The sequence below is a fragment of the Dermacentor silvarum genome, chromosome 8, assembly GCF_013339745.2.
Source record: "Dermacentor silvarum isolate Dsil-2018 chromosome 8, BIME_Dsil_1.4, whole genome shotgun sequence".
In the NCBI taxonomy this organism is placed as follows: domain Eukaryota; kingdom Metazoa; phylum Arthropoda; class Arachnida; order Ixodida; family Ixodidae; genus Dermacentor; species Dermacentor silvarum.
The window spans coordinates 20,920,539-20,937,867 of record NC_051161.1 but is presented as its reverse complement, the minus strand read 5'-3'; the positions used below and the strand labels follow the sequence as shown (position 1 = coordinate 20,937,867).

Below are 17,329 nucleotides of genomic sequence, written 5' to 3'. Positions count from 1 at the left end.
TTGATAACTTTTACTGCGTCAGAAACGGCCAAAAAATACGAGAAAATGATTTGAAATGTTGCACTGACGTACAGGCGCTGTAATTTCTCCGTGAAATAATAATAAAAAAAACTATATACGTATATACTTTACCAGTCTGAACTGATTTCGGTCTTGTCTTTAGTGTCCTTTTAAGTTGGAAACAAGTCACGTGATGTGCAGCACAGGTAACCTCTGGCAGGCCTATTGGAGCAACAGAATGAGTGCCAAATTAAGGAGAACGCATTTGGGGGTGCAAGAAAATTAGGTGGTACGATGAAACTAGGTTATACGCAGGCGTATACACACGATGGAGTCACGGCTTGGAGATCGCTCTTTGCGGCAACTGATGATAACCATCAGCGAACGGTGATGGATATGATCGTGACGGTGGCGGTGATGGTCATCATCATGATGATCGTGGCGACAACGATGATAACGACCGTTTGCCTCGTATTCACTTCATTTTCGAGAGTTCTCGTTGGTGTATACTTTTACTCAGTTTGAACTCGATCAAAATGAACGTCACACCGGTTGATGCTACCAAAACTCTCAGAAGTGGAGTTAGAAATTAAGGAATACGCAGTTAGTGTAGCAGAAATAGTTCCTAGGACACCATTTGTTCTTAGAGATATCGTTGCCGCATTCAACCCCGACAACGCGCAACCGCTCACCGCGAGCACAAACCGCGGAAAAGGGTCACCGTCGCTTGATTACTCCTCTTTAAGCCACCAACGACATCGTCCGACAACGTTCGGCGTGCCGCCTTTTATGGCGCCATTAATCGGGTCCGTGCAGGTTGACTGCGCGGCGTCCGATCGCGCGTTGCTTTCGGCGGTAAACGAACGAAAATAAATAACACCGGGTAACTTCCAGTTACGGGAGAACCGCCTGGAGGGCCATAAAAAAGGGAAGTTTACCGTGTTCGAAGGCAGTTCAGGTCGCCATTCTATACTTGCCTATATATTTACATTCATGCCCCCTGGGAACTGAATGGGGTGGAGGAGAAAACAAAGATGGGGAGTGCGTAGTGTGCAGATATTCCGTGATACGGTGCTGCGTAGCGCGTAGAAAGAAAAAACAAACAAACAAAGAACGTAGTATCAGAGGAACGTAGTTCTTTCGAATTTTATTTGCCATGGACGGTGTCTATTTGACTTCTTGGTAAATCTATCCGGAAGAAAAGCTTACGGAGTAAGTTCACCTCGGGATAGGTGTCGGCTCTAAACAGTCAATTGATAACTTTAAGTGGGAGGGCCAGAGGGTCTGGGAGTCAGCACTGCACTCGATAAATCAACCACGTCTAGCATCCTGGAACGTTAAATAAATTGTAGCGAAGCGTTGGAACTCTGAAGTGGGTCGTCCGCTCCAGCACCTTGAAGTGGCTCTCCTTCAAGGCGCTATATAATAAATAAATAAATAAATAAATAAATAAATAAATAAATAAATAAATAAATAAATAAATAAATAATAAATAAATAAATAAATAAATAATAAATAAATAAATAAATAATAAATAAATAAATAAATAATAAATAAATAAATAAATAAATAAATAAATAAATCAGTCGGTCGGTCGGTCGGTGACCTGGCACCTTTATTTCCTTTCGTAAGAAAATTTTGTTTGCTGTTATCTCATGTATTGGGCCATCGGCTCCCGAAAATAACCGGGACTGCCGTGCAAAATAATAGAGGCCCGCAATTCCGAGATTCCACTCGCAGCAACATCGATTTTTCCCCCTCTCTTCTTCTTCTGCTTTTTTTTTTTTTTAAGTCTTTGGTTTCGTTTGCTCTCTCAGAAAACGGCCGCCGCTGTATGCTGCCTGGCGGCGATTGCGCGCACTCAACTGGAGAACGCGTTCTTATACTTGCGAACGTTGGAACGTTAAAAACACAGCTAGAACAATAGGCGAACGCTTCCAGCTCCCTCGCGAGACCACTCCTTGGTTTCCATGGAGACCGGCCTCGCGAGTCGAAGATTAGGCGACCAGAGCCGTCGCGGGCTCAGATACCAGGCCGCTCCACAATGGCCCGGCCCTTTCTAGAGGGAGACCAGGATCTCATTTCAGAAATAGAATACATTTTCGCTGCCCGTAAAATCGATATCGCGCCGCGAGGCGGAATGTGCTCGTCTCGTGGCGAGTTTCTTTTCATTTTTCGAAACGACGCTATTTGTATATATATAGGAGGATATAGTATAGTACGCACACGTTGATCTTTGTAAGCGTGCCCGCTATCGCCGCACGGCTCGCTCACTTTCCTGCCGTGCACTGGATTTTAACCTTATTAAGCCCGCACCGAAGGCGACATGTATCACACTTGGTTAACAACGCGTTTTTGACCCTCGTTCTCACCACACTAACATCAAACAGTGACGTACGCGAGGCTGATATGATACAGGAGCGATTGAAAGGACTGGAAAGTGCCAAGGACGTCGTGGTTGTTGTTTTTTACTGCGGTCGTTGGCTGTTTGCTAACTGACAGCACGCGTAAAAATTGGTCAGCCGAGATATAACATGCATGTTGCTGAAAATATCCAGGGAACCGACATTACATGATCAGAAAAGAGGGTCATACACACACACAAACACACGCACACCGAGAGAGAGAGAGAGAGAAGAGAAGAAGAAGCAGAGATAGATGACCTCGTAATACACAACGAAAATGCAGCATTCAGCTATTTATGATACCACGCTCTCTTTGTTATGATGACGCAGTCTTTTACAGCCACAGCATGGAACATATTTCCGACTTATATTTAGCGTAGTGTCGCAGCATCTATACTTCAAGCCTGGTGATGCTCAAGCTGCAATGCCTAAAACGGCTTCCGTGTGATTGCCGCTTGAGGTGACTTTCACATCGAGTGCCGTTCAGCCCTGATTATAACGCGGGTGCAGCCCTGGTTAAAGCCCTGGTTAAAGCCCTGATTATATGACAGCTGTGATTGACGTGGCGACGCTGTCGCCAAATGCACTTCCGAAATACGCCTCGTCTGCATGGTTGCCATGTGACTAAATTCTGAGTTGGAAAAATCCTGTTGAATGCATTTTTCTCGTTTATCCTCGTTTATCGGTATAGCTTGCAAATGGTGTAATGCATAAACAAAAAACATTACGTGTCATTCAATTTGTGACCTGTGCAATGCATGTACACATATAAGCATTGCACGAGATTACACGTTCCGTATAGGATGACAATAAAGGCGCTTGTGTACGCCGCCTCGTATTTAGTTTTGGAGCACTTAATTAACCGCTTGGCGAACGCTTATTCGCTTCACGTACGTTCAAACATGTATGTACGTTGAATGTACCCGATCTTCATTTTTCATTCGTTTTCTCGTCTTTCTTTCCTTCATTACCCGCAGGCGAGCCGAAAGTGCAGCCGTTCCACTTTCCCAAGACGGTGCTTCGCGGCGAGAAAGTGCGCGTCGTGTGCTCGGCCGCGTCCGGCGCCACGCCGCTCAGCTTCCAGTGGCTGCGCGACGGGCAGCGCCTGAGCGACGGCGCGCACCACGTGAGCATCAAGACGTTCGACGACTTCTCCGTGCTCGAGGTGGCCAACGTGGGAGTCGCGCACAACGGGAACTACACGTGCGCCCTCAAGAACCTCCAGGGCGGCGACGCATACTCCAGCCAACTGCTAGTCCAAGGTGAGGCAGCCTCGCACTTTGTCTTCGCGGTTAATTAATTAATTCCCGACAGGTGGGGATTTTAACTTGCCGGGGGAAACGCAGAGAATGACGAAGAATTAGATTGGGTGGTGGGATTGGGAGATTTTCGGATACAGGCCTGTGGTTGACGCGCATAACAGCTAGGGGCAAGAGAGAGTGAGTGAGTGAGTGAGTGAGTGAGTGAGTGAGTGAGTGAGTGAGTGAGTGAGTGAGTGAGTGAGTGAGTGAGTGAGTGAGTGAGTGAGTGAGTGAGTGAGTGAGTGAGTGAGTGAGTGAGTGAGTGAGTGAGTGAGTGAATGAGTCTGTGAGTGACATATTTCATAATCCTAACCCATGTCGGAGATGTGAAGATAGCATTCAGAGGGTATTCCAGTGGGCTTATGCATCCAAGGAATCTCTGTGAAAGGCCTTTGTGCTGGAGAGTATTCAGATAGGTTGACGATAATGATGAGTACAGCTATAGCTGCACCTGTGCTCAACCCTATTGCATCTCCTTAAGTTTGCGTCATTTACAAACAAAGTATTTCATCTTAGACATTACAAGATTGGCTTTTTGGGGAGCCCAGTGGACATCACTGCGTTAGCGCAACATGTGCGGGCGGCGGAACGACAGTGGTGTCACATGCAAGATGCAAACCTTAGGCACGACTGCGTCTATCAACAATAATCACGTATTCAATCTGCTCCCTTAATTTGACCGTCTAGACCACGTGCTAAAAGTTAGCATCCAGCGTCATGACACTATCACTTATTCCCAGTCCTTCGTTCCTATAACAAGCTTCGACTGGAAGCACCTTCCTGCCTCGTTAGTCAGTATTACGGACGCTGATCATTTCTGCAGATCACTCGCCAGAATAATCTGAATAACATTTTTTTTGGTGCTCATATCTGTTCAGTTTACGTATTGTTTTGTATTCTTTTGCTTTGTTTGTACGTCTAAAACACTATTTCAGTTGCGCGATAAACGTATTTGATGACATGATTGCTTATTTGCTGGTTGCGTTCTCCCGAGTTATTTTCTTTTTCCTTGTATGTGGAATAGCCCCTCCCCTCTCTAATGCATTGTCTGCCCTGAGGGTACAATAAATAAATAAATAAATAAATAAATAAATAAATAAATAAATAAATAAATAAATAAATAAATAAATAAATAAATAAATAAATAAATAAATAAATAAATAAATAAATAAATAAATAAATAAATAAATAATAAATAAATAAATAAATAAATAAATAAATAAATAAATAAATAATAAATAAATAAATAAATAAATAAATAAATAAATAAATAAATAAATAAATAAATAAATAAATAAATAAATAATAAATAAATAAATAAATAAATAAATAAATATTCATACGGGGCTCGTCGCGACTTTATCTATGTCTTGGAATACAAAATGTTATACGTGTTCTTCTAGCCGTAACGGTGCTAGAAGGCTAGCTACCGGGATTCCACCTCGTTCCATACATACACCGGCATCGCTTCTCTATAAGAGGAGTCCGGGTTCTGTCGCCAGTATGTCCGGACTCGTATGCAACTCCCGGCTTTTATTGTACGTTCACACAGCTTGTAATCACGTTTCCACTGCACACATATAACCTCTGGAAATGACAGCCCATGCACAGATTCATGGACGCTCATGCATCCCTATTTCGGGACGGCGGCGGCGTTCGGTCGCAGGAGCCGTAGGGCTTTCGATCGCGTAACAACATGGCTGTGGCTGAAGGTGTAGCTTGTGCAAATCGCACCGGAGCTTGCCACCACCATCTTCAGTCACTCATTTCCTGAATTTTCCCGTCCCGCGCCATCGTTTAATTGCCTTTATGAAACATATCCTTATCATTTCGTTCTCTCCCCCCCCCTCTCTCTCTATAGAAATATACGCCAGTTATGATATTCCGCCGCACATTCTGCTCGACAGTCTTGCCGACGCATAATTATACGGGCAAGACGTGGGGCTCTTCAGTGAAGTGCGCGCAGGGAACCACGGCTCAAGCAGCGCGTGTCTTTCTTCCCGAACACAGGGCCACGCCCAAGCTGCGAGAAAGAAGAAGAAAAAAGGGGAAGGAATGGAGGAACGCAGAGAGGGGAAAAGGGGGGGAGTGCCCAGATCTCCCCAGGACCGGGGTCTAGCTAGCAGCGTGGCGCTGCACTTGGCGCGATCGATGGCCGCCTCAGCGCGAGGCTCGCGCCGCGGCGCGCACACGACGTCCCACAACGCACCAGCCCTTTTTCTGTGTGTGTGGCTTGGAGCTCCCCTGCCGAGAACGCGCCAGACTTATAAAGCTCGTGGATGGTGGGGTGGGGGGATATCCGCTCGCGCTGCCTTTTCATCTCGGCCACCGACGCGAGGCTCTGGCTCCAAGTGGCGGAGGAAGAACGAGGGGGTGGGGGGGTTGAGGTGGCAGCTGCGTGGTTCCGGGTCTCGGCAGCGCTGAAGAGACGCGCTCCTCCGGCACTTCGCCTCCTTTTAGCGAAGGCTCTAAGAACTATGCATGCTGTCGTGCATTATCGTTGCTGTATGTATGCCTACGGGACGTAAGTGTGGAGGATGATAACAAAAAGAAGCTCGAGAAGCAGCTACAAGGACCACGGAGCGAGCGATGGAAGGCAAAATAATAAAGGCGAAACGTTAAAGAGACAGAAGAGCGTGCTGAACGGGGCTGGTTGGTGAAGCGCTGTTAGATTACCTTCTAAAAGACGGCGGCGTGGACTTAGAGAATAAACGGTGTAGACGATGTTATAGCTGTTATTAAGAGGAAGGAATTGAGGTACGCAGGTCATGTAATGCGTAGAGCAGATAACTAGGTATCCACTAGAGTGACAGATACAGTGCCAGTGCACGGAAACACGGTCGGGGACGGTGCATGGATAAGGTGGTGTCATTAGATAAGTCAGTTTGCTGGCATATCGGGGTATGGACAGGGGCAATTGGAGATCACTGGGAGAGGTCGTCGTCCCGCAGTGGTCGTTAAAATATAAGTTGATGATGAGCATTAAACAAGGCGCCCGCCCCAAGCTCTCGTCATTTTATTTTCATTCTGAATAAAAATGTGTTACTGCGAAAACATCCTTAATGTCGACGCGTATAGTCGGCAGAGTACGAAACGCCGTTTCGTACGTTTCGTCTATAGCCGCGTATAGCCGGCAGAGTACGAAAGCGGCGGGATAACCGGCGTAATTGCTACTTATTTCACTATTATTTCAACTGGCGGCTCAACTGCTAGTTTATTATATTTATGCTATATTCAATTATTCCAGACAGATGATTACGTCGAATGTGATATTCGAGTTGTTCTGACTTAGAATTGCACTACAGAGGTTCTGCCATTCCCCTGTTTCTCTGCTCACGTTTTATAGATTGCGTTTAACATTTTGGCGACTGTAGGCGTTGATTGTAGCGCCGCTTACTACTGCCCGCACTTTCATTGCACACTGATTTGGGGATACCGAAATGAACCTTTATTTCTAAAGTGTTGCTGTGTGATGAATGTTCTTTGTTTGCAAGGCAATTGTTGGAACAGATAGCGCACGCTTCACTCTTCCTTCCACCGGCCGTTCCGAGCACAAAAGTCCCACCAATTATTCGGCTTTGTACTTAGGCAACAGTCATAAGTTATCGCCGCAGTCACAAGGCATCTTTTCGACTCAAAGCCAATCAATTGTTTCGAGTTTATAACCCCCAAAACTGCGCGAGCATACCATCGCCACTTACGCAAGCACGCCTCGAAGATGTTAGAGAGATTCAGTCAGCGAGTCGAGCAAAATATTTCATGCTGAGCGCTGTATGCTAATGCTTTCTTCGTCATTATGATAGCCGGCTAGTACTTAATGTTTTTACTCATACTAAAATATTTTGACGCAATTAAACACTATCACGTAAAATTTCATTAACGAGGACTGTGTGCAAGACTCGAAGCACGCACATAGACAGCTCAGCAAGAAAAGAAAGAGAGAAAGAAAACGAAAGGAAGAAAGAAAGAAAGAAGATGCAAAGGTTGGCACGTACGGGGGAAAAACGCAGGTGACCGCGCTCGTCACCTATGCCTTTCCGCCTGTGTCAGCTTTTTCTCGCCTATACTAACTCCGATCATGTAGCACCTATGCGCTGCACTCTTTCGAAACGTTTGTAAACCAACCGGTCCTAACCAAACGCTTTCAAGGGAGAGGCCGAGGCTCCGCGCGCAGTATTCACTACATATAACACAACGGGGCTTGAATTCGCGAGAATGCGATATGCGCGCTAGACCGGAAATGCGCCGGGCCATTCTTCCTTGGCCTGCTTCCCTTTTGTCCGCCCTGCTCTAGGGAAGCATCCCCACGAAGCGGCATCGCGGAGGGGAGACGGCGCGAAAAGGGCAACGGAACGTCTCCCTTCTCGCCATCTCCATCCCTCTGTTCATTTCTGTTCATTTCTGTTCATTTTTCTCTCGGCTGCTCGGTGCGCATCGTGGAACGGTTCGGGTCGCAGTTGCGCTTTCGCGGAGACAAAAGGACGGTTCTTGTTTAGTATAGCGCACGCAAAAATGCTTGTCAACGCTAGTATAAAAGCTTTCTACCGTCACCTAAGAATGCCACCGGAAGTGCAAGAACTGCAGTACGTGACGGTTCTTTCCGTGTACTGAATACGAAAAATAAGTATTGATCGAACGTTAGAGATCTCTCTTTCGTAGACTCCAAGAGCAATCAGCAATCTCTCGGCCCCGAACAGGCATGCAGGCGGCGTTTTCTTTTCAGGCGACTGCTGTTAACTGGCCGTCCCTTTTTCATCACTATAGTGTTCTATCTTTAAATATTATCGTAAGCACGACAGTCTAAATTGATATTCACGGTACTACCAATATGCACGGATGTAGTAGATGACGCATTTGAGGTGCAGCAGAGGCAAATTATTTATTGTTGTGGTAACACATTATTCAAGCTGCTGAATATCAGAAATTGCGATGTAATCAGTGAAAAAAAAAACATTATTGACCACTTTTAGTCATTAAAATGATTCATTTACTTTAAAGTCACGTGTTATGCGTAGTTGCGGTATTGAAGCCTATATTTGTGCTCGCGGGCTGTGTCCCCTTATGTGGCATTCGTACACACGTGAGCTTTCAGGATGTTCCTTGGAGGGCGCGCAGTAATCGGGAAACAAATTTTGCACCTGTTGATTGCATTCCTGCGAGACATCGAGTTGTTGAATGTCTGGTGAAACACGCGTGCTAGCATTGTAAGAGGTGTTCAGGAGGAACAATGGCCGTCCTAGCACGCCAGGCCATGTCCCGCCTGCTGGAGCGCCACCACCACGCAAACGTGCAGTGCAATGCGCTGGAGCATGGCCTCAGACATCGCGCTTATAGGCGCGCCACCTAATTTCAGGGGCCATGGCTGGCGTATCACTTTTATTTTTGCATAATGCCTTCTTTACTCACCGCAGGAGAAAACTACATGGAACACTGATGTACTTCGTAACATGAAAAAAAGGGCACAAACAAACAAGCAAATAATAAATAAATAATTAATTAATATCACACACAAGAGAATCGCCGTTTTGCCGAAAAGGCGACTCGTGACCCCAGCACTATAGGCGCACGGAATGAGACAGCGCACATGAAGCCACAAGCCATCTCCGCTCGCCCTTGCTTTGCACCCGCCTCAGATTACCTCCAAAGCAGGGTGCGCGGGGTCGTGTATGGGCTTTGCCGCGCCGTACCCAACCACGGCCGGACTATAGAGAGAAAAAAAGCGCGTTCGTGTGTCCCCCTAGTGCACGTGCTTGATCACGTCACGGCGCGCTCGATCACGTGACTTCCAACAGGGCGCGCGGGAAGACGGCGCGCACCGTGGCACTGGCATCGCTGGCATCGAGGCGCCCTAGCGCGCATCGAGCCACCATTCTTCTCGACTCTCCCTCGTACGCTTTCCCTCGCGTCCACAGTATACGGCGTGCGATCTTATCGCACTTGGACCTTATACGGAATATCACGGCGACGACGAAAATTCGCCTTCAGTGTCCGTAACGTTGACACGATTGTATACAAGTAACAAGGCACGTGGAATTCGGTAAGAATATATTGAACGGAGTATTTATCATCTATCGTAAGCTCAATGTAAGTGCTATATTGGCCTGAATCCGTTCGATTAATTTCTGTGCATAACTTCATGTGGCCTCGTGTGAACTTATTCCGTGTTTTTCTCTATGCCCTGACTTTATTGTAGCCATGGGACTGAAGTAACTTGTGTGTCTCAGTTTGCTTTTTTTTTAATGTTGTTGCAGTTTACGTGACTTTACTTTTAAGACGGACTGACTGTGGTTCGCTCGTTTATGTGGCTTGACATAAAGTGTGTTTGATTTATTTATACGAATTGACGTAGGTTTGAGCGTGTTCTTACGTGAGTTTTTCATACCTCTAGCACTCATTATTTGCATTTCTGCGCGCAAAGGCGTAGCCGGCGCGCAAACGCAAATTAAAAGCGCCAACATCTCCCAAGCACCATATGTTCGAAATAAAATAGGTTGACGCTTCAAACCCCGCTCTTATATGAAGCCTAGCTCAATTGTGAACGTGCAAAGAATACGAAGGCGTTACTCAAATATATTTTGTAGCAAATTGGGCGTCACAGAGAAGCCCCCGAGGCTGGGAAGAAGCGGGGATACAAAATGAGCGAGGTGAGGGGGAGATGAACGGAGAGACGTGAAGGAAAACGAAAGGAAGTGTGGAATCCGTCGCCGCTTCAATTATTACGGCGCCAGTGGCCAGCTCGTAAAAGAAATTATCACGCAGGCAGCACGGGCACACAGTCGACTCGCCGCGCATCATTATTCTCCGCGCTGAACACGGAGACCGCGGGGCATATCTTGCGAGAGCCCTCGCGACTTCGCGAAGAAAGAGAAAGAAAGAGAGAAAGTCTGCGAAATGGAAGTTCAGCGGAACGAATGATGCAAGCGCTGGATCTCTCAGCGGTCTCCTTCCTCATCTTCTTATCCGGCTTTTAATACCTTTCAGTGGTTCCTCGCAGCTTCGAAAGTCGGACTCGCTCCATTTATTTTACCTATTTCTTTCTTTTTCTCACCTTTTCCCCCGAAATTATTAACGCGCCGCAGCATCAAGACAAAGCTTTGCAAGTCGGGACTCGATCTTCTCTTTACTTTTATTTTTTCTGCTTGCATTGCTCGAAATTTTTAACGGTGCGACAGCGGGTATAGCAAAGCTTAAGACAACGGCGAAACCGGGAGGAACATTAAGAACATTCGCTTTACGTCGCGACGCCTAATTACCTCGATGGCTTCTAAGGCGGCGCCGGACTATTTGCTCCGGCAGCAGTGGGGACACGCTTTCCAAGTGTTTCGATTAATCTTGCCGTTCGCCTTCATTCGCTATAGCAGGAAAAAATATGATGCTATGACGTTAAATTCAACCTCTGCGTATTCTGCATTTCAAAACCGTTTTTCTGAAGTCGAAGACGTAGATTTTTCAAACTTATCATCCTTATGCTAATGAGACGCTATGCGCAATGTAAAGGCGCACGACGCAAGCCATGCTACGTCCATCCGTGGAATGGTATACAGACTTCATGCTTGCTAAAAAAAAAACTGGATTTATTTGTTATCCAGACGCACAAACTGGAAGTGGTCAGTGCGCTGGCGACTTCGCATAGTCAAGTGTGGACTACACTCCTTAATTTCAAGTCATAGTCGGTGAATAAAATCGGCTTTATCGACGAATCCCTGGTCCGTATATACTTTCATGCGAATACATACTAAAAAAAATTACGAATTTTGTTGCCTGAATACGCTTTTGCAACAAAGGGAGTGCTGGCGACTCTTCTTGCAACAGCAATTTCTTGTCCCATTTGTATTCCATGTTTTAAGAGTTCTCTTGATTACCGAATGGACTACATTGACTCCGACAGGGCCAAGCGGAGCAGCCTACCCACTTAGGGGACTTGCGTAAAGGTGAGCGCCAGTGTATTACGGAATGACAGAGAAGTCTTTGAACTCCTCCAGGAGAATACGAAAACTTTTTGAACTCCTGAAAATGAATAATTGTAATTCGCGCTACAGTTGTGTGGATGACAATTCTTCCCTTTCATGGACTTCCCTCCACCTTGCGGGCTTCCGCCGAAATCGATTTGCGTCTTTAAACTTCTATGTTATTCCATTCTGCCATTAGAGGAGTACAAAAACTCTCTTTGTACTCCTGTAGGATAATACAAGAACTAGATTCCTGCGCCTTTGCGTAATATGCCCCCAGGAGAGATGAAAGCTCTCCAAGAGGAGTACGAGCATTTCCCGTGTACTAAACCTTCCTGAAATGGCATTAACTTTCTGAAGTAAAGATCTGTAGTTTGTATTCCCATTAGTATAAAAAGTAAAAGTAACTCTCTTTGCGCTCCCTTATGGACATGCGGGAACTTTATCAACCTTTCCGTGGGCAGTACAAAATCTCCCTTTTACTCCCATGATGGAAATGTGAGACTTCTTCTTGTACACCCATCTTGGATTCCCCTAGAAAAGTACAAAAACTCTCTAAAACGGAGTAAATATGTGATTAGCAGTTACGCCCGTATAAAGAGGTCGTAAGCATTGTGCACTCTGCCAGTCGATGGGTGCGTTGACAGTACGTTGCACCAAACAGGTACTTATCAAACAAGTACTTATCAAACAGGCACTTATCACGCCATAACTTTATCGAAGAATTCAAATGAATCGAATATCTATCTGCAAAGGCACAGCAAATTATTATAAGGCGTATGGCGAGGGCTAAGATCGTAGAGGCCTAGTTTACGGTAAATAATAGCTTATCTTTCCTTTTCTTTATTTGCTCTCTAATAAGAGATCGAGATAGAGCAAAGAGAGAAAACGCAAGGAGGTCAACCAGACGAGCGTCGGCGGTTTGCTTCCCTACACAGGGGGTAAAGGAAATGATCGATAGAAAGAGGGAAAGAAGGAGAGAGTGAGCACTACGTACACATGGGAGGATGCACAGGAGGGCCATAAACGGCCACTCAGGCCGGTGCATTTCAAGAACTGCACTAGTGCGCAAACAGCTCTTTGCTCCAGCGACAGACGTGGCCACGGTCCGAGCACGATCGCTAATTCGCTGCTACTTCTGGGAGCTGAGTGCCGATGAAAACGTTTATCCATAGTCCTTTTGCGACACTACGCTTTCCGAAACCGCGTTGTGCGCCTCTAAGATAGGTGAATTGCTCTTAAAGATATGCGGCTGTGATTACAGACAGTGAAATTAGGATTATATCATTTCCGCTGAAGCTTAAATAGCGGTGTAAAGAGACAAGTCCGGCGATAAACAGGTCACGTGGGCTGCTATACCTGGGGGATATGCTTGAGGTGACAGGTGAACAATGAGGCTATAAGCGAGAACTTGAGACGCACAAATGTGCGCAATAAAAAAAATGAAGGTATCATGCGTCAACAGAAATTTTTAAAAAATGAATGGCAGTTATTGCCATGATCAACAATTGCACTGGGCAGTGGCCCAAGAATAGAATGATAACTGTACGATTACTTTCGATTCTACGTGGTCTGCACTTACTTCACTGCTAGCAGCAGCGTCTTATAAGGAACGATTAAAGCTATTGTCTTTACAATGAAAACCGCAGCCCCCACTCAAAAATCGGTGAACATGCTGCAGAACATGCTGCAGTCGAGGGTGAGTAAGTATAGTTTTAATATGAGAAGTGAAACATTTCCGATACTCCCACACACCGGCCTTGCTAAACTGGTAGCAAACGCCGCAGTCCAGAGACCGCGGCTTAAACCTCGCGGCCGCTGCGGTTAAAAAACCCTTAAACGCCCTCGAATGGGGAAGCACTTGATTTCAAGAGCCTTTCCTCGCCGCCATGTTGGAGCAGGCGTACACCGTGGAACCCTCGTCCCCCCCTTTCCGCTGCCTTGAACAAGCGTCGCAAAGGAGCCGCTGAAACAGGGAGAAACGGGGCGAGTGAGGAGGAGGAGGACGAAACGTGAAAGGGGAGGATTCGCAGAGGAAAGGCAAACGGGTCAGCGAGGTCGATCCCATCTTTCGGGAAGCGGGCGGGGGGGGGGGGGGGGGGGGAAGAAGGGAAGCGCGGGAGCAACGAGAAAGAGCAAGATGACGACGATGATGCGGAAGAGCAGAAACGGAAACTGCAGCAGTTGCGTCCTCCTCCGCATTCCTCGCAAGGGACGGCTGGTCCACGGCACCGTGCTGCTGGCCGGTCGTTCGTTGCCCGCTGCCCCAACAAGGGCGGACGGCGCAGCGGGGAGGTGTGTGTGCGTGTTTGCCACGGAACGCGTTCCTCCGAGACCGTCTGAAGCAAACGGCGACTTTGGATCGATACACGGTCTGGCACTGCGCTTGCTCTTTTTTTTTTTTTTTTCGGCACTACGTTGCCCCTCCCAGCTCCGCGCGCGTGCGCGCACACACTCTCGCCGTGCCTCTGTGCGTGCGTTCCGCCAGTGTGTACACAGAGCCGCGGCGACGGCGGCGGGACCGGAAGGAACGGCCACGGAAGATAGACGACTGCAGTAATGGCAAGAGGCGGCTCGACCGGGAGGAAATGAACGACTCTGCGCGCTACGCTCGCGCGGGATTCGAGGGAGGGGCGTGCTCCGTGGAGGCAGCACGTTTGGGGCACGACGTCGCTCTTTCCTCTCTTTCTCTGACGTCATCATAACTGGACGCGCTGCCTTACAGGACGCTTCGCGGAAGGAGCCTTTTTTTATCTCTCGTGCCTGTTCTCCGCGGTTGTTTAATTTCGGAATTAAGAAAAGCCGCCGAGACGGCGGAAACGTGAGGTTTTTATTTACAATTGACTCAGCGTCATGTTGTAACCCTATGTTCACTGACCGTATCTGTCACGTCACGAATGTGTAGGTGCACGGATGCCCGAGGGAAAACAAGAAAAACTTTACCAGTGAATTGTGACAGCCCACGGTTTAGGTTAGACTACGCAGGCGGCGGTAAAGTGTGGCGTAAGTGAGCGAAACTAGAACGAAATAAAAAAGTGTGTTACAAATGCTTAGGCCCCGGATTCATATACAACCGACAAACGCCCCGTCCCGTCACCGTCACGGCACCTGCACCGGCGTCCGTCATGAAACCGCGTTTTCTCGCCTGTTTCTCCTCAATACCGGCACTCCGTTGATATTGGCCGATGCTCTTAACGTCACCGGCGTCCCATTTTTGAGGAGATACCGGCAGGAAAACGCCGTATCATGACGGACACCGGCGCCGTGACGATGACGGGAGGGGGTGTTTGTCGGCTGTGGGAATCAGGTTTGATACTAGCTTTTTCTCTCTGTTGATAGATAGATAGATAGATAGATAGATAGATAGATAGATAGATAGATAGATAGATAGATAGATAGATAGATAGATAGATAGATAGATAGATAGATAGATAGATAGATAGATAGATAGATAGATAGATAGATAGATAGATAGATAGATAGATAGATAGATAGATAGATAGATAGATAGATAGATAGATAGATAGATAGATAGATAGATAGATAGATAGATAGATAGATAGATAGATAGATAGATAGATAGATAGATAGATAGATAGATAGATAGATAGATAGATAGATAGATAGATAGATAGATAGATAGATAGATATGCTCTCCGCTTCCTCGTGTAGTCCTGCTCATTTCGGGGCTGTTTCTTCTGCTATCAATAGAAATCATTTTCTTTGTTATAGCAGCAAACCTTCTAGCGCGACGTCACAAACAGGTGCGTATGAGTGCATCAGTTCTCACGATCAATACACACCAGACGCACCCTTCGTGAGCTCACGAACACGGAGAGACGAGGCGCAGAAAAAGGAACGAATGCGTCCTCGTTGTTGAAGAGGATCGAACGAGGCACGCAAGCAAACAGCTAAGTATAAAGAGGCAGTTGGTCGGCGAAACGAATTTTCTTTTTGTTATGGTTCACGTCGTTAATCGCGACTGGAAACAGCTGTTGTGTAAACACACCGTTTGAGTCTCATATTATTATATCATTATTTTTGTTACTATGAGGCTAACATACAGTTCAGAGCGTTTATTCGTCTACTTTTATTCGTTTTCTCTCCCCCCCCTCTTTCTCAGTCGCATTTCTCCGTTTTCCGGTGGCTTTCGATATTTGTTCTGCACAGTTCATGCATGGGGTGAATTATGCGCGTAACCGACCTGAGATTTCCTAGAGAAGATGCAAACGCAATTACCTAGCTCGGAATTGTCAGCAACAGCACGCAAGTTCTTTAAATGCTGTGACGTTCGTGCGCTGGTTTCGGAACTTGTGACACGGTCCAACGCGGCAACGATTCAGAAAACGAATAAATAAGCGCGACACAACGTTCGCGACTATTAATAACAATGGAGGTGACTGTTTTTGTTCATACGTTGATGTTTCAAGTTCTTGGCTAGTGAAAAAACGTCGCAAACGTTTTTGAGAATTGTGAAAAATAGGAGCACGTCGAGCTGGCAGCAAATCCCCAAGAGACTCCCAAGTACGCCTCATGGTAATTGCACCATTATCACAGGTGGGCAGTTACTTGAACTCTTCCAGTTGCTAGCACAGCTAAACGCTTCAAGGACATTTGCTCACATATAAAATTATTCGTATGGTGAAAGGTACGCATTTAAGCGGTGTAAGCGATTGGATTTGACTCAAGTATCTCGTGATAGGTTTTAAGGCAGGGCTTCTAGTCGATGAAACTTATTTTTTGCCGCACTTTTCAGTGATATATTGATACGGAACAGCCGCAACAGTGTGGCTGCACTGTGGAGAAGGAAGACGACGTGCTCCCGCTTGATAGAGCGTCGCCATCTTGGCCTCCGTTAGCTTCCCCGTAAATAAATTGTAAATAGCCTTGGGCATCAGCTACACGTAACATTATTTGGTGGAGGCGGACGTTCCCCGTACCCGTCATGGAGCTTCGCTCAGTTTGAAGCCGCTTGGATGGACCGCTGGCAGGCTGAGAGAGGCAAATTTTGCATCGGTATCATGATCAGCGATCTACAGCTGTGTTTGCCCGAATAACCGATTGCAGAAGATAACCAGAGAACTTTCAAGTTAGTCAATACAGAACGCAGTGTCACCACTAATGACAGGCCTAATGGTTAACCAATCGACGATCCTTTAGACATCCCGCGCACATTTTTCACGGTCGCTCGTTCAAAGCACACGAGACAGCTCTTTCACCGAGCGAGGCCGTGCTCGCACATACACCAATCCCTGCGCTCGTCATCGTGCACTGCCGACAGTCCCCAGTCCTCGAAGATAGCCTCGCAACAGTGGCAACGATCAACAATCACAAAGCGCTTCCTTGTTGCGACATTAAAAGCCGCTTCCTGGAGACTGTTCTTGCAGCTGTCACGACGCGTCTCCGAAAGCAAGACAGCGCCCGTTTATGCCGCAGTCCTCGACTGTGGGTGTCACCGAACCGTAACCCGATCTCCCTTTGCGGCCTTCGCGCATGCGCAATTGCACCGCGTTTACCGAGACAGACACCCGATGCCTGCATCGAGGTCGCCCAAGCGAAGATCCGGAGGCGAGCACTCGAAGAGGCCTGCTCTTACGCAACTTATAGCGCGGTAAACAAATGAGGACGTGAAAAGGAGTGTCAGTGCTGTCACTCGCTTGGATAACGCCGCTCG

The 17,329-nt window shown here is 46.9% G+C and overlaps 1 protein-coding gene across 2 annotated transcripts in view; it reads left to right on the top strand.

The window, feature by feature from the left end:
- Nucleotides 1-17,329, top strand: part of LOC119460763 (Down syndrome cell adhesion molecule-like protein 1) — a 107,377-nt gene that overhangs the window by 44,933 nt on the left and 45,115 nt on the right. For both annotated transcript variants that reach the window (XM_049671796.1, XM_037721847.2), the window contains exon 2: nt 3,383-3,667. In XM_049671796.1, the coding sequence (XP_049527753.1) occupies nt 3,383-3,667 (285 nt within the window). The remainder of the gene's footprint in view (nt 1-3,382; nt 3,668-17,329) is intronic.